The sequence below is a fragment of the Danio aesculapii genome, chromosome 4, assembly GCF_903798145.1.
Source record: "Danio aesculapii chromosome 4, fDanAes4.1, whole genome shotgun sequence".
Classification (NCBI taxonomy): Eukaryota; Metazoa; Chordata; class Actinopteri; order Cypriniformes; family Danionidae; genus Danio; species Danio aesculapii.
The window spans coordinates 49485843-49513405 of record NC_079438.1 but is presented as its reverse complement, the minus strand read 5'-3'; the positions used below and the strand labels follow the sequence as shown (position 1 = coordinate 49513405).

The 27563-nt window shown below is 36.8% G+C and overlaps 1 protein-coding gene across 2 annotated transcripts; it reads right to left on the bottom strand.

Annotated features, from left to right (window-relative positions):
- Window positions 1-51: 51 nt before the first annotated feature.
- On the bottom strand, window positions 52-27160 carry si:dkeyp-27e10.3 (UPF0606 protein KIAA1549). Of its 2 annotated transcripts, none has more exons than XM_056455931.1 (22): window positions 26751-27160; window positions 25351-25562; window positions 16538-17833; window positions 14821-14909; window positions 14570-14744; window positions 13446-13576; window positions 12549-12735; window positions 12397-12456; window positions 10845-10999; window positions 10601-10778; window positions 9581-9828; window positions 9256-9461; window positions 6874-7001; window positions 6760-6774; window positions 6247-6473; window positions 5743-5972; window positions 5512-5656; window positions 4418-4771; window positions 4289-4341; window positions 3710-3837; window positions 3040-3194; window positions 52-2381 (listed from the first exon to the last, which is right to left on the bottom strand). In XM_056455931.1, exons 2-22 carry the CDS (start codon window positions 25457-25459, stop codon window positions 2151-2153), a joined length of 4500 nt encoding a protein of 1499 aa, XP_056311906.1. In that variant the 5' UTR covers window positions 25460-25562; window positions 26751-27160; the 3' UTR covers window positions 52-2150. The 2 variants fall into 2 exon arrangements, with proteins under 2 accessions (XP_056311906.1, XP_056311907.1); XM_056455932.1 differs by having other exon boundaries at window positions 9644-9828.
- Between the last annotated feature and the right edge of the window lie 403 nt (window positions 27161-27563).

Genomic DNA, 27563 nt, shown 5'->3' with positions numbered 1-27563 from the left:
CAATAAAATAAAATAAAACTTTATAATAAAAATGTATCTGACATCGTCCAATGTTTTACATTAGCATGTTGCTAAGCTAATAACTCTAACAGGTATAAAAATGCATAAAATTCACAAATCTTGTGCAAAATTGTACATTTTAAAAAACATTAATGAATGGAATATAACTTTATATATTTATAACTTCATATTTTCTTTCACTTGCCCTATTTAGTTTGTCATATGTATGCTGCTAATGTTGCATGACTTTACTAATGACGTATTACTCTACTACATGTAAAATAAACTTGTAAATGGTAAATAAAACTATACATTATGACTGTTGTCTGATGAAATTTAGTTTACTTAGGCCTACTTGCTTACTCTCTGGGCCGTTTATATCGAAGTTGATATTTAGCCACACCATGTTGGTGTTTCGTAACATCTAATTTTTATGAGGTGGGCCATTGGTCCACCGCTCAACCCTGAGCCTAGAGGACCAGGACATAGGCTACACAGTCTTTAGACTGTGGGGGAAACCGGAGGAAACCCATGCGAATACAGGGAGAACATGCAAACTTCACATAGAAATGCCAACTGGCCCAGCCGGGGCTCGAACCAGCAACCTTCTTACTGTGAGGCGACAGTGCTAACCACTGAGCAACCATGCTGCCCCTAATCTAATCTACTCTAATTAAATGTATTTTCATTTATTCATATTAGACCATTTATAAACATTAACATGTTGCTAACAGCGCGGTACTCTAACGTACTCTAATGACATTTATTTTTATATAACATTTCTTTCACCCTATCTATAGTTTGACATTAGCATGTTGCTAAGCTGGTGGTGGTGTGGAGAGACCCCCCCATAAAGCGCTTTGGGTGTATGGCCATACACGATAAATGCCCTATATAAATCCACATTACTTACTTACTTACTTACTTTGCTAACAGCATGGTACTCTAAATCAAATGTCACAGATCTTGCAAATCCTGGGTAAAACAAAACATTTGAAGTTTTTATGAATGTTATGCGGTAAAATATATCTTTATAATCAACATTTCTTGTGCTTGTCTTTTCTCAAATTAAAAAAATACTATAGTAATTTATAGTAAATACTAAACCACACTGTAATAAAGTGTATTATACTGTATAATAGCATTTACAACCCTTTGTAAATAAATTCCCCAGCATCCTGTAGTATTAACTATAGTGAACTGAAAGTATGCAGTATGTTTTAGCTTTTACTACGGTAAACTGTGGTGTATTGTGGTATAATGAATTTTTTTTTAAAAACTTGTTAATTTGGGTGGTTTGTTTATGCTACTATAGCTACTGTTTTATCACAGCAATTATAGAATTACCCCAACAGATGAATTCAAGTACTTTACCATAGTATGGTTAAAAAACACTATACCATTCGCTATAAACTACTATAGTATTTTTCATGTTGGTTTAAAGGAAATGTGGATTGCTGCCATAGAAATTGGCTTAAAATTAAAATGGTGTCTTATAAGGAAACGTAATTAAAATGGCAACCTTAGGGCAGCTCACTGGGTTTAGGAACAGAGCACTTGATTAGCCATCTTGAATAGATGAGAGAATATGAAAGCGACTAAAGCAAAAAAAAAAACGCCAGGGCTGGGCCGATCTGCGGAATCATGAAATGAATCCAGGAATGAGTTTTAGCACCAGAGGAAGTCCAGAGACGTGAAAATGAGCCATTTGGAGGAAGCACTTTGAGAGACGTGGAACTGAAGGGGAGGGATTTTCACATTAGCAACAGTCAGCACTAAGTCTTGAAGGTTCACAGCTCTCAGCATGCAAAATGAGAGTCTGAATAAGGGGCACAATTGTCTATTCGTCTAAACAGTCTGGACTTTTTTTTGTTTTAGGGTGAGTTTTGTTCTTTGTTAACATTATTGAAGTTTATTTTCTGCATGTCAGCAGTGAAATCGAAATCTCCTGGCAATACCAGTATGGAAGATTGCTAGTATTTCTTCATGTGTAACAGACCAGCCGTACTTGAATTTGAAGATTTTGGTTCGGGTTTTGTGTAAAGCAGCTTCTCGGACATTGGGTTTGGGACTTGTGAGTTTTTTTTTCTTTCTTTTTAAAGTAGTATATTGGGAAGTTTACCAGGACTGGGGTGTTGGGATGGTCTTTCTCAACTGTGGTAACTGACGACAGCAACTTGTTTCTGAGAAAGTCTCTGCAGTTCTTCCCTGATGGCCTTGATGAGAGAGGCGGAGGAGTGAGGTGGTGGAGAGTGCTCTTCTGGGGCGATGTAACCCGCGTTAGAGGCTTCCAGATGGGACTGGGGTGGTGCAGAATCCTGCAGGGACGTCCTGGGCATCTGGAATACTGGTGATGAAGAGTATTCTGGGAATGTCATTATCTGAGGAACAGAAAGAAAGAAAATAATGTAAATAAACTGTAAAAACAATGTAAATTCACTAATTAAAAAATTTAAAAATATGTAAAAAATTCACAATAACAAATTGAAAATCTTAATATGCACTAAATAAAACTATTTTAAATGTACATTTGAATATTTTAAATAAATAAATTACATTTAAATATATTCAGTAAGAAACAATGGTTAAAATACCACAATTCAAGATAAAGAAATCACATACAGATTCAACTTAAATAAATATATATAATATAGATAAAATATGTTCTATTAAATTATAATTAAAAAATAATAAAAATAAAATAGTACATGAACACAAACTTTAAATAGGTGTAAAAACATATAATAATACAAACAATATATATTTTAATTGAAAAATTATTCATCAAATCAAATAGGTCTTAAAGATTTACATCTTATATATTACTATTTTTTAAAATGTGTAAAAAGAATTAGTTAGCATTACCTTGATTTATTATTGCTTTTTTAATTTATATAAATGCAATGCTTTGGCTATAGTACATTACAGATATTTCATTTTATAATATCATATATTTTAAGATCTACTATTAAAAATGTCAGTACATTCTGCTAAAAACAACAACAAAAAAATCTATAAAAAAGTGCATGTTTGATTTACAGCCTCTCGGTTGGATCCTGGTCGAGAGATCTCCTCATCTGAGCGGTACTGAGCCCAGCTTGATCCTGAGGGTCCAGAAACACTACGGCCAACTCCAGGATACAATCCAATCCGACTTGACAAGCCCACTTGTGTCAACTGATGCAACTGCGCACCTACACACACACATACACACACAACCAACAACACAACATGAGGGACTTTTATTTTACAATTAAAATAAATTAATAAATAAATCACACTAATGCCTAATAAAATGACTAGATTTCAACAAAAAATTTGGTATATTTTATATATATATATATATTTATATAATATATATTGCGTATATACATGTATTTCTGTGTGGAGTTTGCATGTTCTCCCCATGTCCGTGTGGGTTTCCTCTGGGTGCTCTGGTTTCCCCCACAGTCCAAAGACTGCACTATAGGTGAATTGACCTTTACTAAATTGGCCATAATGTATGATAGTGTGTGTGAATGCGAGAGTGTATGGGTGTTTCCCAGTACTGGGTTGCAGCTGGAAGGGCATCCGCTGCCTAAAATATATGCTAGAATAGTTGGCGGTTCATTCCGTTGTAGAGACCCCAGATAAATAAGGCAAGGAAAATTACTAAGCCAAATGAAAATGAATGAATATTGTGTATATTTTATTTAAACCATATTGTTACCTGCGCTGCCCCCTACTGGTCGTGGTCGAGAGGACGATGGCATCTCATCTCCATATTGCCCCCTGCTAGAGTACCCAGGATCTGACTGCATCTCTGCAGACGCCAGATAGCCAGAGCCCTGTGCCTGCCTGTTAAATCATACAAACAATACACTGTTTAAATATTATACCTGGAACTCGCTCAATAATTAAACACTGGTAGGCTAAATGTGATGTAGCAGCATGTTTGCTTTTCTCTAAACCTGTTATTTGCACTGATAATCATGTTTAACAAGGATCATCGTCCTTCTTTAAAATATACCATTTTTTCAACTTCCTCTTGTAATTCCATGTTAAGCTGCGATCACACTGCACTTTTCGCCCCATTGACTTCCATTCATATGCATGCGAATGTGGCAGAGAAGGAAACGTAAGCTTGTATGACTGGTTTTGCATGTCGCTGCATTGCAAAGTTCAAACTTGGTGAATCTGACCTGTGAAATCGCATCATGTGATTGCATGAGACCAAATAGAGGATCAAAACATGACCTCTCGCTTGCTTTTTTAAATTCCATAAAACCCCTCCCAGAATCCTCCTCACCTCTGCAGTAAACCCTGGACCGATGTGGGAGACATTCCTAGCTCTGCATACCTCTACAGGACACACAAAAAAAGTTAAAACATGATATTTCACATTCAAACTCAAGCACTCTTATGGCTAGTCACTCACAGCGGAGAAAGGGCTGTGTGCAGGGGCTGCTGGGTAAGAAGAGGAGCCCCATTGGCGTGCAGGGCGTGGAGACGGGCTGGAGGGTTGACCGGGGCTGATTCCTCCGACGCCAGTGTCCGCCGTAACGCCGGTGAACGTTAGAGGAGCAGGGCTTCCTTGAGAAGAGGGCGAGACCAGAGCAAAAGCATCGTCCAATAAGGAGTGCATCTGCTGCCGGGCTTCTTCAATGGTTGGCTGAGGAGGGACGTAGGGAGGTGGTGAAGGGGCGGGGCCAGACGGAGGTGATCCTGGGTCTAAAAATACCTCATCAGTAGGAGAAGGACTTCCAGCATCTGGAAGCTGATCTGCGTCGGACTACAGGAAGAGAATGAAATGAAAGTCAATGAAAGTGTATTTAAGGTGTATTTAGTGTGCGTCACACAGGTGAGTGGGTTTGACAAACCACCTGTGGAAACACTCTTTTCTCTATGTGCACTGGACACTTTACTTAAACTCCATCTTTCAAGGACTAACAACTTACAACTCCTACTAAAGATATCAATTCAAACCCCGCTTGGAGTGAGGCAAGTCAAACCAGAAGGGTTACAATGGTGCAGTGACCCTGTTGGAAGTGAGGTTTAGGTTTAACTAGTTGGAGTTTTGAGGGAAAACCTGACTCCTGTGGCCACAAGAGGTGCACTGAAATTATAGGCTGATGTCTTTGGCATTTTTTAGCATGCCCATGCACAAAATACCAATTCAAATCTTGCTATGGAGCACAATACGTAGATTCTGAGAGGTTGAATTGGTGCCGTGACCCGGATGAGAGTGAGGTTTAGGGAGTAAGTGACTTGCTAGTAAGAGATGTGCCGGTAAATTGGGAGATAGAAGAAAATCTCATTCTTAACTCAAAAAACTACAACAATACTTAAAGAATAATAACTATAAAGATTACTATAACAGTAAGAACAATAACTCTTAAGATAACTATAACTTCAATAACACTAACTATAAAGATTATTCCAAAAAATGAAATTAGGATCGACACTAATGCACAATAACATTATAGTGCAGTATTGTGTGCAACTTTAAATGCTCAAAGGTATATGTCCTACCACATAGGCTACGTTGTTGACCCCAGGGTACTTCCTGTAGGTGGCGTCTCGGTCAGAAATGAGGCGATCTTTGTCTCTCAGACTTCCGCTTCCACTCAAATTCTGCTGCCTCTGCCTGTGTCTGGGCGAGCGTCTTCCTCTGGAACTGCAATTCCCAAGCAAATTACATTCCCTTTCCTTGTCAGAAAACTGCAGGAACACTGCAGTGCAAGTGAAATGTGTTATTCTGACCTCTTGCGCGGCTCTCCGCATGACGAATGTGTGTGCTCGTCAGGATGCAGGATCTTGTGTATCTGCTCCTGAGCTTGTTGATACACTCGCTGCTGCTCGGAGCTGTCGCCGAACGCTGCCATGATGTCCTCCATGGAGGGGAACTCGTAGTGGCCCTTTCGCTTGGCACGCAGGCGGATCTTATTGCGATGGTGTTCGATCTCAGATTTATGCCTCAAGGCCACTTGGATCTGCATCATTTGGAGGAATGGGAATACCATATAAATGCTTTCTTAGAAGATAAACATTATAACATTACTTTTCACTGAATATTAAAGAGATAGTTCCCCCAAAATCTTTTATTCTGCGGTAATTTATTCACCCTTCCCTTCACTCAGAACAAAAACGCTCATAATTCTTTAAAACCCCACGAGAGCGAGCAAATAGTGTGGTAATTTTCAGTTTTGCTTGAACTATCTCTTTAAAAAGTCCCATCCCGGAAGGTAAACATGAATGTTTGCTAACCTCACTATTGACATTTGCTCCGTCAGGAATCTTGTCTGTCAGATTGGGACTCAGGGATTGGTTATGTGGATGTGAGGGTGGGCTCGGCATGGGCTGCATGGCGATAAGCTGTATCTTATTGGACACCCTGCGTGTTCCATCTGACGACCCTCGAGACACACGGTCCACATGCTCAAATATGGACGACGAGGACAACTGCTCATCCACACCGCTTCCAGGCTGAGCACCTGAACATTAAGGACAGATTTGGTAAGTTTAGCACACTGCAAATAAAGCGATTAGCTGATTTAACTTAAAAAAGGGAGTAAACTTGTTGCCTTATTATTATTAATTAAACAAACTATGTGCATAATTATATTAGTTAAGTCAATGGGTTCGCTGAATTTTTTTAAAGTAAAATCAACTTGTTGGTTTTAAGGCAATGGGTTAACTCACTTATTTAAGTAAAGTAACTTATCACTTTTTAAGGTGCATTTATAACTAACAATATGCAAATGCAATAAAAAAGCTTACCAAGTTTGTTTTTAGCTGATGAACCAAGGAAAGGAGGAGAAAAGTGTCAAAAAGAAATCAGTTTCATTGCTTTTTACAATACAAATCACAGCATTTTTTGTGTTTAAAATGTACCATGCTTGCTCTTGCGATGTTGGGGTTTGCTGTCACTGGGCGTCACAGCAGGTCTGGTGCTCTCCTCTGCTGATTCTCTGCCACTGGATGCTTCACTTCCTAAAGAATCACCATCAGATGGAGACAACCTGACAAAAAAAAAACAATATCTGCAAGTTAAAAACTGATAGAAAAGCTGTAAATAATATATTCATAATATCTTATTGTATCCACTCCATGGTGTTTTGTCTTTAATTTAGTTCCTTTAATTTGTCCTGCAAATTTTTTTCTTCCCTCTGTTGTTTGTAATTTTTTATTTATTTATTTGTTTTTATTTATTTTTTTTCCATCATTGCTGTTATGTTATGACTTGCATGACTCTAGACTATGTAATTATTGTGTAAGGCTGCCCTGGGATGTTCAGGTCTGGGGGGTGGGGCTCAGGTTAAAACAAAAATAGAAAGAAAGAAAGAAACAAACAAACAAAAAAAAACTCATAGAAATCAGTGTTATCGTTATTAAAGCTAAAAGCTGTAAAAAATTAGATGCAAACTTCATTATCGTATACTTCTATGTACTGGCTTTTAATCATTTGTCAGCAAGTATAATAGTAAAATTTATAAAAGCATTCACTTTAAATGTTTACAATAAACATCAAGCCTAAACAACAAAAGCACAGAAGCTTACTAAATCTGCTGAACAGATAATGCTTGAAGCAGATTTTATTACATAAGCAGTATTGCATTATGTAAGTCACTTTGGAATATGCTACAACTCATTTTAAAATGATCCAAAATGTGACTCATGTATTCAAGAAAATATAGAAAAAAAAGAATCATTTGCTAAATAACAAAACCAAATTCATTAAATGTATTAAAATTAAGCACTTAAACAAATAAATGCAAATAAATATTAAACTACAATAAATTAAACATCTAAAATAAAACATGAAAATACACAAAAATAAATTAAATTTAGAAAATATTAAAGTCAAGTGCTTTTTTTGGGCTTTCCACCTGGATTTTGCCTACCCAAATTCAAAAGCTTCCCAAATCCTCAGGCAGAGGTGTAAATGCAAAAGTTTGGAATCATTTTAAAGAAAACCTTTGAATTTTCAGAAAAAGCTGTTAAAAGCTGTTGTAACTGTATATGTTGTCTGTGTTATAATAAACCCCTCCAAAAAAGAGATGCTTTTTTTTTGGTAAACTCAAATTTGAAAGTGTACCTTTTAGGTTTTGTGTGGTCTAAATTGCTGTAATTAATTTTGCTGGTTCCTGCACATGCACATCCAACTGATGGAAGAACCGAATCACTTATGGGGGTATTGGGCCGGTTCGGTGTCATGAGAAATCGAATCAACAATTGGGTCCGCCTAGGACTCTTGGTGATCCTATTGGTTCACTGGAGTTGTAATAGGTATAGTTTGTAACGCCTGTTTAAAGCGCCCACTTCACATATCTAAGTGTATTTCTGCGGTTTGCCATACAAACAATTGCTTTAATCCTGCTACTTATATCAAATGTCATTTATTAAAAAATAACCTTTATTAAACAATACTGGGAAACTACACATATGTGCGAAGTGATGCACTTGTATGAGTAGGCTGAATCAATGATGATAGTACTATAATACACATAACACAGACATAAGAGAGACATACATATACACACACTTTTGTCAATAAAATGCTTCCAAATCTAGAAATGTCTATTGACATCCATCTATACAATTTAGTCTAACATTCAGCAATTTAATATTTAGCGTTTCGCTTAGTACTTTATATATAGTGTGCGCTTTTATTTTGTAAAGAGGATTATCAATGTATTGTAATAAAAGATTTTGATCAGGCATTCAAGGCAGACAATCCATTGGCGTTCTAAGCAGACTCTGTTGTCAGGGGGGACTCGATTTCCCACCACCACGGACCTTTAAAATTGAAAGAATGTGGAAGTAAATGACGTCACGGACCCTGTACCATGTACACAGAGTTAAATAAAAGAGTCAAAAAAACATTGCTAGTCATGGACGAGAATCTGTGTTACACCTTTGTACTTATCTAGCAAGAAAACGCTGAAATTATACAACTTTAAATTGCTAAAATTCTTTTGTTGTGGTCTTCTCCACATTCCTTCGGTCAATATGTGACTGAATCAGATTGCCATTTTCTTACCCTTAGAAAAACTGACCTATGACTTGCATCAGAAATCTGTTGATTTCAGGCATATTTGGAATTCTCTATGAGATTTTTTGGAGAATGTATATTGAAAGACAATTTTTTGTTAATTTTACGCTGCACAAAAGACTTGAATTACTTGCTGATAGACAGCTGTATAACAGATATATAATATCTATGTATAATAATGTGTAATAAATGATAAAATGTTAAAAAGAAAAGTCCCTTACCGGCCTCTCCTCCGTGCTGCACGTGATGCTTTCGTAGACGAGCTCTTCGATTTAGGTGTATTCAATTCTCCGCCCTCTGAAGGTGTGGCCTCTTTGACAGACGGTGGTAACGGGGCGGGTTCCTGAATTACCATGATGTCATCCTTACTATGCTGCCCCAGATGCAGCTTCGCAAAATCAAAGCCTTTAACGCTGGGAGGCTGCAACTGAAACAACAAACAAGCATGAACAGATGATAAATATGGCGCAACACATTAAACCGAGTCTTCCCAAAGTAGCCCATTTTCAGTAAAAGCCCTTGACACGAATGAGTACAGGCACGCACCTCCTTCACAAGTGGTGTCTGTGAGTGGGTAAAACATTCATACACACACTCATTGACCCAGACCTTCTGTCTCTGCTGGATGGTGCTCATGGCGTCTGGCTGAAACTCCAGCTTCTCCGAGCGGCACAGTTTCCAGTAGAGGATGATGATGATGAGGACCACCACCAGCACTGGGACCACCACTCCTACGATCAGCCACACGTTACTGGGCTGAGTCTCAGACGGCGGCAGGGGCAGTTTTTCCACCGCTGAAACAGAGTGAAATGTAACAGTTGGCAAAATTAGAAGATCATTTTGATCATTTAAAATGGCTTGTTTTCCTTTTCCCACTAGGATTTTATGAAGATGTTCAGGTTTTGTGGGCTAAAATAACTCATAATCTTTTTCAGGATACATGCTGCAATTTTTGTCACTGTTTAGCAGTTAAAACCAGCTAAAGGTATGATTATGTGTTAATAATATGTTAAATACATTTTGGCTTTTGATGTAATTTGAAAGTTGTGACGTGGACAAGTACAATGACCCATACTCAGAATTTGTGCCCTGAATTTAACCCATTTAAGTGAACACACACACAGCAGTGAACACACACCTAGAGCAGTATAATAGACACAATCAAGAGTTTTTCGAGTTCCACAGGCATCTCTGAGGATTTTTAACCTTTTTGCGACCAAAAAAATAATACTGGCAGCTTTTGTCAGAATTTGTGGCAATATTTGCAACATTTTATGCATCGTTGTGCACCAAAAACCCCATCTATAGTCATAATTGTGTGTCATCAACTACTGTTAGTGACAGTAATAGCTCAATTGTAAATACTGTTCTGTATTTATACTGTATATACTGTAAATGCTTTTTTTTGCATATTTAGAAAATGTTTAGTTCTAGTTGTTGATGAGCAAGGCAATGTACATATATATATATATATATATATATATATATATATATATATATATATACATATATTATACTATTAATGTAACAAACTAAATTAAACTAAACTAATAAGTATTGACTCACGTGTGGCCAGGACTCCATGTACGCGGTAACCCAGTACGATGGCGGCTCTCTGCAGATTCAGTCTGTTCAGCATGGCCGCTGTGGCCTGGGCTGGCAGTCTCTCTCCTGAGCCCTCCTCCACAAAATACACCAGCTCCAGCGGATAGTCAGGCCCATCCAGACGGGACGCTCTCACAATCTGAGGTACATTCATGTTTAGCTGATGTTTGGGAAAGATAAACAAAAATGAGTGTGTTGTATGTACCTGTACACTATTGTTGCCAACACTAGTAGATCTTCTCCATCGTCGATTGTTCGTTCCGATCCCAAGTCCTTCTCCAACCAGCAATGCTAATCGCCGTTCCATTTTGGCCTGGAAGGTCCTCTCGTTCACTCGCTGGTCCAACACACCCAGTAAAACTAGAGCAAATGCATATGAGAAGCATCAGAAATATGCAAAATAAAACAATGGAGAAATAAATCTAAACTTTAAGTCTTTTAGTATAATATATAGTTGAAGTCTGAATTATTGGCCCTCCTGTATATTTTTTTCCCCAATTTCTGTTTAGCCCAATTTCTAAACATAATAGTTTTAATAACTCATTCATAATAACTGATTTCTTTTATCTTTGGCATGATGATAGTTCATCATATTTTACTAGATATTTTAAGATACTAGTTTTCAGTTTAAAGTGACATATAAAGGCTTAACTAGGTTAATTAGGTTAACTAGACAAGTTAAGTATTTAGGCAAGTCATAGTCTAACAGCCATTTGTTCTGTAGACAATTGAAAATAAAAATATTGCTTAAGAGAGCTAATTATATTGATCTTAAAATGGTTTATAAAAAATAAAAATTGCTTTTATTCTAGCTGAAATAAAACAAATAAGGCTTTCTCCAGGAGAAAAAATATTATAGGAAATACTGTGGAAAATTCCTTGCTCTGTTAAACGTCATTTGGAAAATATTTGAAAAAGAAAACTATTTCACAGGATAGCTAATCATTTTAATTTCAACTGTATACGTGCAAGTGTTTAATTTATTGAACTAATAATGAGAAAGATTTTATCCTATTATTGAGTTTAATATAAGTAAATCTATAATTGATGCTAATTATATACATTCAAGATTAAAATATATATTATCATCTCATATTAAAACTCTCTTTAAGATAATGTTGCTTCTTTAATAGCTATTAATATTAATGAATATGTTTCTATTGTAATATTAATTCTAATGTGAGACTTGCATAACGTGCTTTGGATAAAATAGACAGTAGTAGGTCATGAATAAATTATTAAATGATTGAAAAATCAATATCAAATATGAGATATTATCCTGCCCGCCACTCAAATGGGCTGCACTTTAATGCATTTTGGATAATTTCTTAATTAATACTTCTTTCCCCTCCCATGTGAAATTTTTTTTTTGCAAATAAGACAAAAATAGCAAGATAATGTGGAGTTTACTTGATTCAAAATCCTGAAGGGACTCTTTTTTTCAAATAACTTTTAATTTCTTTTGTTATTAAAGATTTTTCTTTCTTATTAATATTATTTCTTTCTAATCAAAGAATTTTTTTCTGAATTGGCAATGGTGGGAGCTACTTTATAGTTATTTTTAAAACCCTATTAAATTCTTAATAATACAAATAGTCCTGTATACAGACAAAGTGATGCAGCTAAAACATTGCACAGCTAAAATTTTATAATATACACAAGTAAAGTTCTTCTAAAAGGTTTAAATTTTAATCTTAACTCAAAAAGTCATATTAAAAATATCTTGGAATTAATTTGTCTAGAACACATTCACATACCTGTTTTCACCCAGGATGTACGTAACAGGTGGGATACATTAAGTTCAGGATAATGAAAAGCTGGAAGACAAAAATGACATAAAATCAGACATAAATGTACGCAGTTGATCAGAAATTGAGCTTGTGTGTGTTGTGTTTACGCTGTGACTCACGTTCAGCGATCTGCAGGGTAGGAAAACCAAGATAGAAACTGAACTCCACAGCGCTGAGCTGCCTCATGTGGCCGCTCACATCTGATCCAGTTAGAAAACCACGAGAATCACGCACAGCAAACGTGATGTCCACTGGAGCCTTCTGCGGACGCTGACCCTTCGGAAGGCTACTAGTTATATTCACAATCTAGGAAACAAAAAAAAAAAGTCAATACACATGTAAGAAATAAACAGAATTTTACTTTAAAGGGGACATATTATGCAAAAATCCCTTTTATATGGGGTTTTAACACTGTTGTGTGGCAACAGTGTGTGAATATAGCCAGCCTCTAATGGTAAAAGTTAATTAACTATATTTGATTGACACTTTTTGATCAAAAAAGATTTCTGATTTACTTTCTCCCTTTGTACATGTCATCAGAGAGGGAAAGCCCTGCCCATTAGTGATGATTAGTGAGTCATTAGCATAGACAGCCCTAAGTGAGAAGCAGCCGTCCGCCATTAAAGTTTTCACCTGCTGAAGCTAATGTCAGCGACTGAGAGGCATTTTTCACAGAGATAACATTAGTCCTGTTTTGAATCTGCCTCTATGCTGATGCATAGGAGTTTGTAGCTCCGCCTTCTTTTAAAAAGAGCACAATCACATTGGAATTTAAAGAGACAGTCACTAAAACTGCATTTGTATTAACGAAGTAAAAAGGGTCAGTTTCAAAGAGTTAAACAAAAAAAAATCGTCAGGTATTGTGAGCTTAAACTTCACATGCACACTCAAGGTACATCAGAGACTTATTTAACATCTTGTAAAAAGAACGCGTAATAGGTCCCCTTTAAATGTGGAAAAGAACAGTGACATGTAAAAGCAGCAAAAATCGTTTTAATATTAAAAAAGGTATATACATGAACTGTGAAATTTCCATTTTCTTGTGAGCGTTTGCGCACTTCCGCGTACGCCATGAGGAGCCCCTTTTCCACTCGCTCGCTAAAGCTACACAGACGCACATCCACATGACCCGGCACAAATTGCAGGACTGCAAGACAAACAAAAGAACTGTTACTCCTTAAAATAAAAACTAACAGTTACATATTATATTATTGTAAATGCTTAAATATACTAAAGTTTGTTGCTATCTCTGTTTGATTAACTCCTTATTTGTGGAATATTCATCTGTACGTGGGATATGCACTGTGTTACTGGAGTTAAATCACTCAAATAATAATAATTTCAAATTTACCATACACTGAAAAAAAATATTGACTGGATTTACTAAAATTATTTTAAGGTAAGTGGTTGCAAACAATTTATATGATCTGAATTAAAACAAAAAAATTAAGTTGAACATTACTACATTTAATTTGTATAAATTCAGCCCAAATAAATGGTTTGCAACCAATTATCATATAAAAATGTAGTAAATCCAATGAATTTCAAGGTACATAGCACTACCAATGGAGATTATTATTGTAAATATTTAAATATATTAAGGCAAAAGTCAATTTTTGACACTTTGTTGCGATCTCTGTTTGATTAAATCCTTATTTGTGAAATGATCATCTTTATATGGGTTATGCATCATGTTACTGGAGATAAATCACTAAAATAATATTAATTATGAATAATATCAAATTTACCATACATTGCACTGCCAATAGGGATTAAATCTAACAAATCACTTACCTCATATCACATCAAACTGTGCCATTTATTATCATTGTTAAACTTCGTTCTCAACCAGATAATGTTAACAACAGGTGTATTTAGTTTTTATTAGCGTTAGATTTCAGTTTCTTTACAGTATAATGTTTTAATTGTCATAGCATTTAATTGCTCAGTTATTCAATAAAGTTCAATTATTCCAGCTGCTGAGAAAAATGCTATTAATGAAAATCTAATGAACTGTATTATTATTATTATTATTATTATTATTATTATTATTATTATTATTATTGCACGGAAAGAATGTTTAAAAATCAACCAGTTCACCAGTTATATGAAATATATAGAGCGTTTGTGTCTCTCTCACCTGTGTGGACCTGATGTTTGTAATCAGGCACTGCATATATAGTTGTAACAGAGAGAATGGTAGAAGAAGATGTGCTGTGCACTGGTTGGCGGAGAGCATTGATGACTGACACAGCAGTGTAGACCAATGGACCAGAAAAAGCCCGGAAGATAAAATTGGGTGGATATTTGTGGACCTGGATGGATGAATCGATATAATATACATCAGTGATCACAATGATAAAATGCTGCTGTGTGATCTGCAACACTCACCTTTAGCTCCACCGAACGGTTAAACTCTCGTCGAAGAATCTCAAGAACATGATTTTTAGCAAACTCCACTGATGAGCCACTTGGCATCCCTGTTGTAAATAAATAAATAAATAAATAAATAAATAAATAATAAATAGCATGGAAGTTAAATGCATTTATATACATTCTACAGCATGAATGACTGAATTGCTTTAAAATATAATATAAAGAATTACATAAAGATTTCATTCAGCTGTGTTAAATTAATTGTTAATGATAAATTATTGTCTGTTTTATTAAAATTACCTAAATGATTAAAAATGACACTATTGTGTGATAAATAATATATACATATTTATAAATATAAAAATTTAAATGAATGTTTAATGTGATCATTTATCTAATTTAAAAAATCTGATGAAAATAAATGATAATATTTCATTAATTGCTTTAAAAATAATTGAAAGCATTAATTAAGATTATATTCAACAGTGTTAAATTAAGTGTTAATTATTAGTGTTTTATAAAGATTGACTGAATGCATAAAAAAGACAATGTTGTGTGATAAGTAATATACATAGCATATAAATGGTAAAAAATAATTAAATTAACCCTTTATCAAGTCAAGAACTGGTAACATATTTGGTAACTTCACTAAAATTTATAACAATATATGGTTATTTTTTTAATATACTCATTTTAAAAATTCTAAGTCCTTCATAAAAGTCTTGTAATAACCCCCATTACCCTATAGGGGTTTTCCCAATTAAAATGTTATTTAGTGCCCTATAAAAGGTTAACAAATAATGAAAAATCAATAATATAAATCACTAAAACACTGTAAACTGCTTTAAATTCCTTAACAATTTACTTGTTTTTTTTACTTGAGTTTTAGTGACATAATACTTAACATAATACATTATTTAATACCAACACTATGTAAGTGCCTCCTGGTAACATGCGAAAAGACTATAAGGAGGAATTGGTTTACAGACACTTTGAACTGTAAAAAGTTTGTGATTATTGAAGAAATCCTAACATTTGAGGAATTTACATGCTGAAAATGAAAACAAGTGCGTTCAGAAAGAACTGGGAAAAGTGGTTGATCTACAAAGAAAATAAAGGGTCACACTTTATTTTGATGTTACGTTTGTTGAATTTAAGTTACATTGCATCTACATGCCAACTAATTTTCATTAGATTATAAGTAGACGGTTAGGTTGGGGTTAGTGTTAGGGTCAGTTTAAGTTGACATGTACTTGCAAAGTTTCTTGTAGACAGTTAAATGTCTGTTGAAGGAGCAGTATCAACAGATGTTAAGCAGACAGTCTTCTAATGGACCATCAAAATAAAGTGTTACTAAATAAAGACATCCCCAGCTAAGTAAACTATAATCGTTACAGAAATGGTAACCTCATCTGTTTGGCTTTGTTGTTATACATGTTAACTTTATTTACTTTTTATCTTTATTTTTTATTTCTCTTGCAGAATTTTTTGCATTGAGATGAATATATATATATATATACTGTGTGTATATGATATGAAGGTATATATAAATATATATGTATTATAGCAGAGTACAGTTTATAATTTAAATACGACATGCATATGTACAATTTCTAAACTTTTTTATTGTTGTTGTGATTTTTTTCTTCCTTTTTTATTGCTTAATTGTTAAAATTGTGACTATGAGACTAAATAAAAATAAAGTTATAATAAAAATATCCTGTTTTCTTACCCACTCGGACTAGGTACATTTCTGATTTGCTGATGTTGCAGACATTCTGTCGTGGTGCAATGGGCTGATGAATTTTGGGAATTGTAGGCGGTGCGCTTTTGGTGGAGAGGCTTGTGGAGCTTGTAGTAGTGGTGGTTGTTGTTGTAGTTCTGGTGATGGTTTTGACTGTGGTCGTACGGGGTTTCATAGCAGGGGGCTTCAGTGTGACTGCTTGTATTACTGGACCCTCTGAGATGCTGGCTGGAGGGGGCGCTGTTGGCACTGATGGTTTGGTTTTGCCCATATGGGATGTGGGTATGGAAGGAAAACCCTTCTCCGGAGCTTTTGGAGGTCGCTGGGTCTCAGTGCTCAATGGGATGAGAGGTTTTGTAGGTTTCTCAGATGGAACCGGTTGATGAGTTATCCCGTCAACCTGATCTGGGACTTTTCCCAAAATTCCAGTAGGACTGTCGGTGGGTCCCAAAGTGTGCGTGGGAGTAATATGAGGATGCGTCTTATTCCTCGCAACACTAGCGTTCTCTTTGGCTTGCAATGTGTTGTAGTATTCCAAACTGTTCATGTCAGGAAGCAGCATTTCAGTCGGCTCAATAGGAAACAACTCCGCCCAATCGAAATCTAAATCATCGTCTCTATCAGAGTCAGGAGCCAATGGGAGGCGGGGATCAGTAGGATGGGCGGTCCTTAGATTTGTCCCATATTTTATGGTTGCGCTGGGCTGGAGGTGTCTGGATGAGAGAGGAAGAACGGGACGGGAAGGGAAAGCCGTGTTGTAGCTCACCGTGGCGTCTTCGTCAGAATCGTATGGATCATATCCATGCGTCGGTAATGTGGTGACCAGTGAAAACTCCTCTCCTTCAGATCCCATGAATGTAAGAGTTTCCAGGTAGTCTCCAGATCCCCAGTCCACCTCCGCCGAGTGGATTGGATATAAGTCTTCGGGTGGCACTAGGGTGGGTGGGGCTGGCGTAGGGAGTCTGTCGTCCCGCAGAGGTGGCATCTGGCTGGGCGTGAGTAGATCTGGTGGACGTAACAGCAAGTGGATGCCTTGGGCCCCATCGCCTAGGTTACCCGACCCTTCAGAGGCAAGGGACGGGGTGGGATCTATGCTGGAGGCACTGTCATGGTGACCTGGGGATGATGAGGGGTGTTTGGTACCTGGAGGCGAGTGTGCTGGACGCCTGGTCCTTTCAGATCGACGAGGAGATGAAGATGATGATGAAGATAAGGCAGGAGGTGAGCGTGTTCTTGTCGGAAGTTGATTGACGCTCCTTCTGGACATGTCAGATGGGAGCTCCACTGAAGAAAGAAGAGAATAGAAAAAGTTTTGAGCTTTGCCGCAGGATGGCACACAACCAAACCACAAGAAATTCAATATTTGCAAACAGCATAAGGACAGACTGTAAATACACCTTATCCAAACACTGCTGGAATGCCCAGATTTTACCTAAGGCTCTCATATTTTATCAACATCGCTACAGGCTTTGGAGCCGTGGATGAGACTTAAGCCTGGTTTACACCTGGTGTTAAGATGTGTTTTGGTCATTGGACTTCAAGTAGACACTTTGGATCACTTTCCTGATTTCTTTTGAAGGCAGGGTCTATACTATATAGGCAGGTGCACACTGTAAAAAATATCTGTAAACTGACAGTTTTCTTTATTTTGTGATTCATGTTTTGCCCCACTTATGCTTTTAAATTGCATTTTGAGACCTTGATCTTTCCTCCAAAATATTTTTATGTTGAAAAGTTGGCATTGTAAATTACATTACAAAAACCTGATGATAAGCTGCCAGTGCATTTTCTGTTATTTCACAAACTCAGCTCTCTATATATTATTTCTCTATATCTTGTCTCAAGCTACTAAAACATCAATAAAAGTCCCTTTGTTTAAACTGCAGAGTTGAATTTTCCATATCAAAAGTGGACGGAACAGAGAAAAAACTCCCATAATGCAATTCACAACCGTAAATAAACAGAAAACACCTGTGAATAACACAAAATATGGAACATATATAAATATCTATATAACAGATATTTTTACAGTGCATTTATGAGCAGTTTTTGATCTTATGATCTCATGATGTGTATTAAACTTACATATTGTACTTATAAACATGAAAGGAGATGGTAAAAAATAATACAGAGAGCTGATGATATTTGTAAACCTATGCCAAATGCGGTGGGTTTGTGTTAGAATTAGAATTTTTGTTTTTTTACATTTTTTACCTTTAAAGTAACAAAGTTTCTAAAATTCTACTATTTATTCAACCTTGAAAAGTTTTTTTTCCTTCTTCTGTTGAACAAAGAAGAAGATATTTTGAAGAATGTTGGAAACCGGTAAACATTGAGTTCTATTGTCTATTTGTTTTTCTCATACCATGGCCTTTGCCAGTTTCCAACATTCCTCAAAATATTAAAAAACATTAAAAAAAACCCCTCAAACTGGTTTGAAATGAGTGAATTGAGTCCTATCCCTTTAAGCTTTCAGCTGGCAAAGTGAAATTCGCTCTTACCAGCATAAACACATGTAATGATTCCCAAAACTTAAAATAAACTGAAAACATATCAATAAATAGTATACCAGTATAAAAGTAACAACAAATATACAGATCAACAGCAACCTCATGTTTACAGAGTTGGAAAGAGTACTGAAAAATCATACTTAAGTACCCTTATTTGCTTAAAAATGTAGTGCAAGTAGAGTAAAAGTATCTGTTGTAAATATTACTCAAAGTATGAATAAAAAGTAGACCTTTCAACTCAACTTTCTACTCTAGAGTAGTGAGTAGTGAGTATTACGCTGTAAAAAGCTGATACATTTACATGTAATTTGTGTATGTGTGTAAACGTAACCTTCTGTAGTGAATTTAGTTATTGCCCAGCAGGCACACATCATCAGACGTTAATATTAGGTTAGATTTAGGTCGTGACGTCAGGTGACCAAAATTCAATGTCTAGCCAGCGTCTAAGGACAACATTATTTATATCACCAATAACAATGTCAAATGATGTTGATATTTGGTTGATTTTAGGTTGTGTTGGAAAGTGACGAAAATGCAAAGTCGAGCCAACATCTTAAACTAACGTCATATTGAAGTCAAAAACTGACAATAATTCATCAGGTATGGCAACCAAAATCCAACGCCTAATAGACGTCATAGTGGTAACGTCCACACAACATCAAGCTGTAACATCATTAGACGTTGATATTTGATAGTTGATATTTGGTATTTGATAGTTGGATGTTGGACATTAAAGTCGGCCTGACGTTGAGTTCTGACGTCAAACCGATTTTCCTTTCTAAACAAATTGCAACGTCCCCACAATGTTGAGGTACAACATAAATCTGATGCCATGTTGACATCTTGTGCTTGCTGGGTGTTTAAGGCCATTTCGGTCATCATACAGTAAACATTTGTCTTCTCTTCAGTCTTGGGGTCAATGCGTGTAAAGATTTTGGGCATCTTCTTGGACACTTTTAATGCTTCCAAAATGTTTTAGTATTTTAGTATTTGTATTTTGTTACTTTACCCCACTGCATATTTAGCATTAAAAAATGTTAGTTCAGCCATTTAGAAACGCACAATCTGAATATTGACCTTTACCGCCCTCTAGTGGCTCATGTATATAAAGTCTGCGGATCTAATTTCTTCCAAACGCACAAAACAATAATTTCCACTCTGAGACACAAATGGCACTGTTACTGTAAAATCATGATCCTATTATGGTTTAGCATGGAGTGAATTGTCAACCGTTAAACTAAAACTCATATCACAAGTCTTGCTGTTGCAGTAAATGTGACACCGTCGACTCTTAATATGACTGTTTCTTCTCTCGGCGAGCCATAAGGTACCGAGGCTGAGCTGTCCTTTTATTAATGTGACCGTGATTCATCGGCATTGTGGCCCACTGTGGGTAGAACAGAGTGTTTGTGGGTAATGAGGCTGATTGAACAGCACGGTATAAGGGAGCAAGGGGAGCAAAGAAAAGCTGAGCGACATTAGTAGGCCACTGTGTCAAACTAGCTGAGGGCACACAGAGGAAAAAAGAGTGTCAAGATCGCATATACAGAAGCAAAGATGGACATTTAACTGGAATCAGAAGCAAACTTAATGCTTGAAACATCATTGATGGTATCAGACAGTGCCAGACGCAGACAACATGCCCTGTCATGTTTCCTTAGGCCAAATATCATACTGTTCAGAATCAGAATTCATCATGTCAGAATTACTTTGTTGAAAAATAGCAATCCATCTGTTTGGTGAGTCATAATAATGCTAACCGCTAAGTAATATTTATTGCGTTTACTGCCAGTCATCGGAGAGCAAATGTCAATAGCTAATTCTGCATCTGTTTTCTATGAGAACAAAATGGGGTGCTGAGCATCTGTTTCGGCCCAGTTGATTTCAATCATCTGATACATTTGAACTCTTTTGAGTGTAATTGTTTAGATATGTTCATTCTAAAGATTCCCAGCAGCACAGGACATCAACATGACGTCTGATTGATGTTGTACTCCAACATTGTGGGGACGTTGTATTTTGTCTGGAAATGAATATCGGGTTGACGTCAAAACCCAACGTTAAGCCTACATTAATGTCCAACGTCTAACCTAAAATCAACCAAATATTAACATCTAATGATGTTACAGCTTGACATTGTGTGGATGTTACCACTATAACGTCTATCAGATGTATTTTGGTGCTATACCTGACGACCAAATGTCAGTATTTGACATCAGTATGACACTGGTTTAAGATGTTGGCTATTGGAGCTTGTTTGTTATTGGACATCAAAATAACGTTGTCCTTAGATGCTGGCTAGACATTGAATGTTGTCTACCTCACGTCACAACCTAAATCTAAGAAAATAATAATGTCTTATGACATTGTGTGCCTGTTGGGTTAGTACCTCACATACAAAATGAGTATGCAACTTTTTCTCTTAAAAAGCAGTGCAATTTGGGATAGCAGTTATTTATTAAGTTATTTAGATATGAAAGCTTTTAATTCTACGTCATTCTTCATAATGATCAATTCAGCCAATAATAATCAAGCTCGCTATATAAATAAGCAGTCTAAATAATTTATTTTGCTATTCATAGGTGACGTAGCCGAAGTTCCCTCCATTGTCCCCACCACCACGAACAGGTCTGTGTAGGTATATACAATACAACCGGCCTCTGAGCGAGCTGAGAGAGGATCACATGAGCTCTACTGGTGCTCTTATTGGCTGTCGCTCAAGAAAGTCGCTCTTCATTTGCATAAAGTTGAAGAATTCTCAACTTTGTTGCATCGCTCGACACGCTCACCTGGTTGCTAACGGTCGCTGTCGTTCGCGTAGACGGAGGTCGTCGGAAGTCGCTCACTATCCCTTGAAATGGACGGTCGCTAGACACTTTGCCGCTGCGAGTCACTTGTGTGAATGAGGCTTTAGGGAAGGGGGTGGGCAGGTCAATTGGTGCTTTTGAAAACAGTATTGGTTGGGTTTAGGGAAGGGGGAGGGTGTGTCAGTCGATCGGTCAGTTAGTTATTCAGTTAGTAGACAGTCAGTCGACAGCGGGCTCTGGTGGATTTACGAGAGAACAGCATGAGCAAATGGCACTCACGAGAGAAATTTGAGATCTGAAAAAGTGTACACAGCGGCCTCTGGAGGATTCACAACAACAAAAACTGCAAGAAATGTAGCTCCTGGGACGTATTTTGCGCTCTCCAGAAGCGTGTCTAGGGCTACGTAATCAGAATGAGCCTAGGTTGCAATTTGGCCAACACTTTTTTTTAAAAATCATATCAAAAACTCAAAATTAACACGAGTTTCAAATCTTGTACATCCTCTTGAATATGAAGCCACTAATGTATGTGTGTTGAAACAGTGGGCTAAACCACTCTAGGGAACGACATGCGAAATAACTTCAGTAATTAACTTCAGACTCAGTTAACTGTCAGAGCATCCCCAAAGGAGAACACAACTTCACACCGGGGAAAGAGAAACCCTGTCTCACACACACACACACACACACACACACTACAGAGGTGCAGTCCTATGAATGGCGTGGTCAGGCGAGGTGTTTCCATGGTGATGCTGTGTGTTGCAAGTGTGAGTGTGTGTAGCAGGAGTATGTCACACACACACCGTCCGCTTCATCAGTATGCTACAGACGCACGACGAGAGCACACAGGCATTTCTCACACCGACAGAATGAGCTCATGCGCACGTACACACACGTACAGCGACTCCACTGACACAGATTCCCAAGCACAGAGGAGAAAACGCCATCTATGAATAGCAGCACATTATTACAGACCTAAGTCCACTTAGCTTTGATGTTGCTAAATCCAATCATCAATTGGCAACCATCAGATACCGCAGAGCCACAGAAAGAGAAAGATTGTGTGCGAGAAAGAGACTTCGCTCCTCAATGCAAGATCAATGGCTTTAATGGGGGGCTTGTTGCACCACAGGACACATTTCCATCACAGCTGTGGCTCGCCGGGGTGTGTGACTCCTAATGAACCCCTATCCTTTAAGACCGCGAGTGTGTGTGTGTGTGTGAGTGAGCAGTCGATGAAGCGGTGAGTGTTTGAAACTTGCATCTTATCTTTCAGAGAGTGTTGAGATGCTCTCATCCATCTGTCTGGGTTGTGTGTGTGTATGTGGTATAGTGATGTGTAACCAGTGTAAATGCTCACGGTAATCAGCCTGCTGTCAGACTAGCGCAACCACAGCAGATCTGCAGTTACTGAGCGAGTCTCTTAAAAATAAAGGTGATAAAAGGAGGGTTTTCACTGTAATGGGATGAAAGATCCATTTTAGGTTCCTCAAAGAATGATTTCCTCAAATAGAGCAACTATTAAAACAACAATTTTGACTGTGTAAATATTGTTTTGATAATCTGAAGTATTTCCCAGTGATGGGTTGCAGCTGGAAGGGCATCCACTGCATAAAACTGCTGGATAAGTTGGCGGTTCATTCCGCTGTGGCCACCCCAGGTTAATAAAGGGGCTAAGCCGAAAAGAAATTAAATAATCTGAAGTAGAATTTCCTAATGTGAGGTTTACATTGTCTAAAAGCTAATAATTTTTTCTAAAAATTATTTTTAAAGCATTTAGTTTATGATTCTTTTACATTCACACTTTTAGAAGCAATATTTTTTTTGTACAATTTAAATAAATATTTATTTTTATTTTTTATTATCGCTTTTATGATGCTTAAATAATGTATTAATACTATATTAGCTGGAAGGGCATCCGCTGTGTAAAAACATATGCTGGATAAGTTGGCGATTCATTCTGCTGTGGTGACCTCTGATGAATAAAGGGTCTAAGCTGAAGGAAAAAAAAATGAATGAATGAATGAATGAATGAATACAATATTTATACTTCTGTTTTAAATGTGCTCTAAAATGGGAGACCATTGTTTTGAATAGGTTTGTTCTTCTATTAAGGTAAAATTAAAATAATTAAATGAGATACAATTCTCAAATTATCTATATATCATAAATATCTATATGTTCTAATTAAGTGACCTGAGAGTCAAATTTCATTAAAACTATATGCTTTTTTTCAGTACAAATGTAAATGAGTACACAGTCAAACCTAATAAATTAAGGTAACTCAAACCGTTTGAGGAAACCAATTGCAACAAACCATTTAAGTTCAAAAACTAATCCTAATGAGTACTGTGAACTTAATCCATTTGAGTAAATGAAGCAATTTGAGCACCGTAAACCCCAATAAATGAAGAGAACTCAAACCAACTGAGTACTGTAAAACCCAATAAGTTAAGGCAACTCAAACTGTTTGAGGAAACCGATAGTAACAAACCATTTGAGTAAAAAAAAAAATCTACATGAGTTCTGTGAACTTGCTCCATTTAAGTTGAAGTAATGAGGTATTTAATTAACCCATCACCTTCAACAGAGTTCAAAACTCTTTGAAAATGAGTAGAATTAGTGAGTTATAGAATTAGAGAGATCAGTGAGTTGCTGCCATGCAACTGGCTGATTAAAAATTTGCATTAACGTATATTAATGCATAAACATTACAATATATTATAATATTTTAAAATAGTTTTACTGTATTAATATTTTTACTTCATTCATTCATAGATTTTTTTTTTCGGCTTAGTCCCTTTATTACTCAGGGGTCGCCACAACAGAATGAACTTATCCGGCATATGTTTTACACAACGGGTGCCCTTCCAGCTGCAACCCATTACTGGGAAACACCCACACACTCTCATTCACACACATACACTTCGGACAATTTAGCTTACCCAATTCACCAATACCACATGTCTTTGGACTTGTGGGGGAAACTGGAGCACCCGAAGGAAACCCACACAAACACGTGAGGAACATGCAAACTCCACACAGAAATGTCAACCTTTATCAACCTTTAATTGCATTTTGTGCAATGAAATATTTCTATGAGTATTAAACATTCATTCAATACCAATATAGACCTTTTTTTCTGTGAGACACCAACCATTCTGATCTGAATCATCAGCATGCAGTTTCAAGGAAATATCAGGCCAAGAACTGGCTCTGTGGGCAGATATGCTTTTCTTGTCCCACACACTTCTCTATACAATTCACTGCGAATCCCATTCATTCTGGACTTCACACGTCATTCACACAAAGACAGAATCACTCGTACATCCGCCCACCGTTCCTCTGACGCTCAAATCATCAGTGATGAAAAAGACTCCAGGTTTATAATAATGACTCATAAGAAACAGAATAAAAACTAACGGAAGTGTCAAAAAGCAATGGTAGACTTCTTAAAGCAAACATGGACTATTTAATGAAATACCTGCATTGTGTGTGCTGAGTGTCACCGTAAAGCCCACCAGCATCACAGCGGCGACCAGAAACACACAACATCCGAGCAGACGCCGCGGGACCATCCTTGAACTCTCCATTTTCACTTGTTTCTTATTCAGGACAGGCCATCCAACCCTGATAAAATGTCCCCCGGATAGACACAGGTCTTCCTGCTCGGTATCCTTCCTTGTCTGGATGTTACTGCGGGAAACACAATATGTCAGAGAGTAAAGATGAAGCTCACATTGCACTTTTTTAGATCATATATAGGAAGAATCTGAGGCTTCGCTATCATCCTTACGGAATCAATCAATCAAACACACACTATGCGCAAACAGGAACACACACACACACACACACATGAATTTAAGGTTTCATCTTCAAAAAACATGCTATCAGATGTATAGTTACTAAAACATATTAACAATCAATATAAACTATATATTTTTAATGATTTATGTAAACAAAAATGTGTATTTGTGGATTTTGTCCATCTATCCACACTTTTAGTTTACGTATTTGTATATTATACAGAAATATTTTTCTTACAAGGTTAACATGCAGTATTTTAACCATTAAAATAAGGGTAATACAAATTATCATATTTAAAAAATGATTATGACAGTTACAATAACTACAATAACATGTTTCGTTTTTATTCAATTATGCAATAAAGTAAACGTTTTCTTTTACGATTAATGTAAAAAGAATTACAATACATATTTTGTCCATATGTTTTAGCATTTTACATTGATTAGTTCCCTTTATTGTCATGAAATGCTTTATGTTTTAAATGTTTTGTATATTTTAGACTCAATTACAACAATATATTAAAGTATTGTTACTCAGTGCCATGCAAACATCAATCTATCAATCTATCAATCTATCAATCTATCTATCTATCTATCTATCTATCTATCTATCTGTCTGTCTGTCTGTCTGTCTGTCTGTCTGTCTATCTATCTATCTGTCTGTCTGTCTATCTATTTCTCATGCATCATCCACAGCATGTTGATTTTTTAATTTGTACTCAATGCCATGCAAACATACAATGCCACAAAGTCAGTTTACACAGTGTGGGAATGTAGGTTATAATAACGAGAGATCGCGGGCGCGCGCGGCCCAAGGCTCCCGTGAGGTTAATATCGCGGGCATCATGTCAGACAGGTATAAAGATAACGGGCATGATCTGAGGCAGATAAATAGCGGTACAGATGGAAAAGGGCGGGTGTGGGAACCAACCAAGCGCATGCACTGTGTCAATGAGGGAAAAACAGCATCCGCGGATGCAAACACCAGCGAGATCTTTCTAAACCCACAGATTATTTGTCACATATTTAATATGTATATCATGCAAGTATACGAAAAGGTGATTGGCATTTTCTTTACCTGTCATGTTGAGATGCACACCTCGCGCGGATGCGGCTCACGCGCGCGCGCCCCTTTTACACACCCGATATCATGATGACAGAACGGCCATAAATACAGAATATCGATGTTATCATTCAAATCAGATGAAACATATCATAAATTGACGCTGCCGGCTCCTCTTATGGACGGTATCCAGTTCGTGGTTCATTTCCCGGTATCCGTAACATTAATTGTGCAGAAGCGGTTATAACGGTCTTGCTATTCCCATGCACGGCCCATTTCCCAGCATCCGATGCCCTACAAACGCGCTGGACAAATCGCACCGCTTAAATAAATACGTGAGCCGCTTCTAAACGATACTGTTGGCAGCGCATGTCCATTTCCCCAGCAGAAAACACTCCAGCCAGGAGAAATACGCCTTATCGATATCTGCGGCGCTCGGTGTGAAGACCCGCCCCTTGGATTTATTCATAAGAAACGTATAGAATACATGAGCAACTGTCATTGGCTGTCAACGGCATCTCGTAGCAACACACACGCGCATATTATTTCAGCTTGTACTCTGGGCGTATATCATATCTACTGTACATCATTTTGTAGTACTATTCCAGATTTTTTTTATTCATCTCTACATTTCTAGCATGAGGTTCTTCCTTTTTTTTTGGCTCAAATAACTGTCTAATATCTTTAAGGCATAGTTGACCCAAAAATAAACACAATTCAAGATGTAGGTGAATTTCTTTCTTCTGCAAAATGTTATAGCAGATTTTTTAAAACAAAACATTCATGCTTCATAAAATGTAAGTCAATGGTCATTTTGAGAGTCTAAAA

Coding starts and splice junctions, on each gene's coding strand:
- si:dkeyp-27e10.3 (XM_056455931.1), bottom strand. CDS start 25,459: ATGGAGAGTTCAAGGATGGTCCCGCGGCGTCTGCTCGGATGTTGTGTG. Junction 17,834..25,350: donor ACTCAGCACACACAATGCAG/GTATTTCATTAA, acceptor TTCTTTCTTCAG/TGGAGCTCCCATCTGACATG. Junction 11,000..12,396: donor TACATCCTGGGTGAAAACAG/GTATGTGAATGT, acceptor CATTTGCTCTAG/TTTTACTGGGTGTGTTGGAC.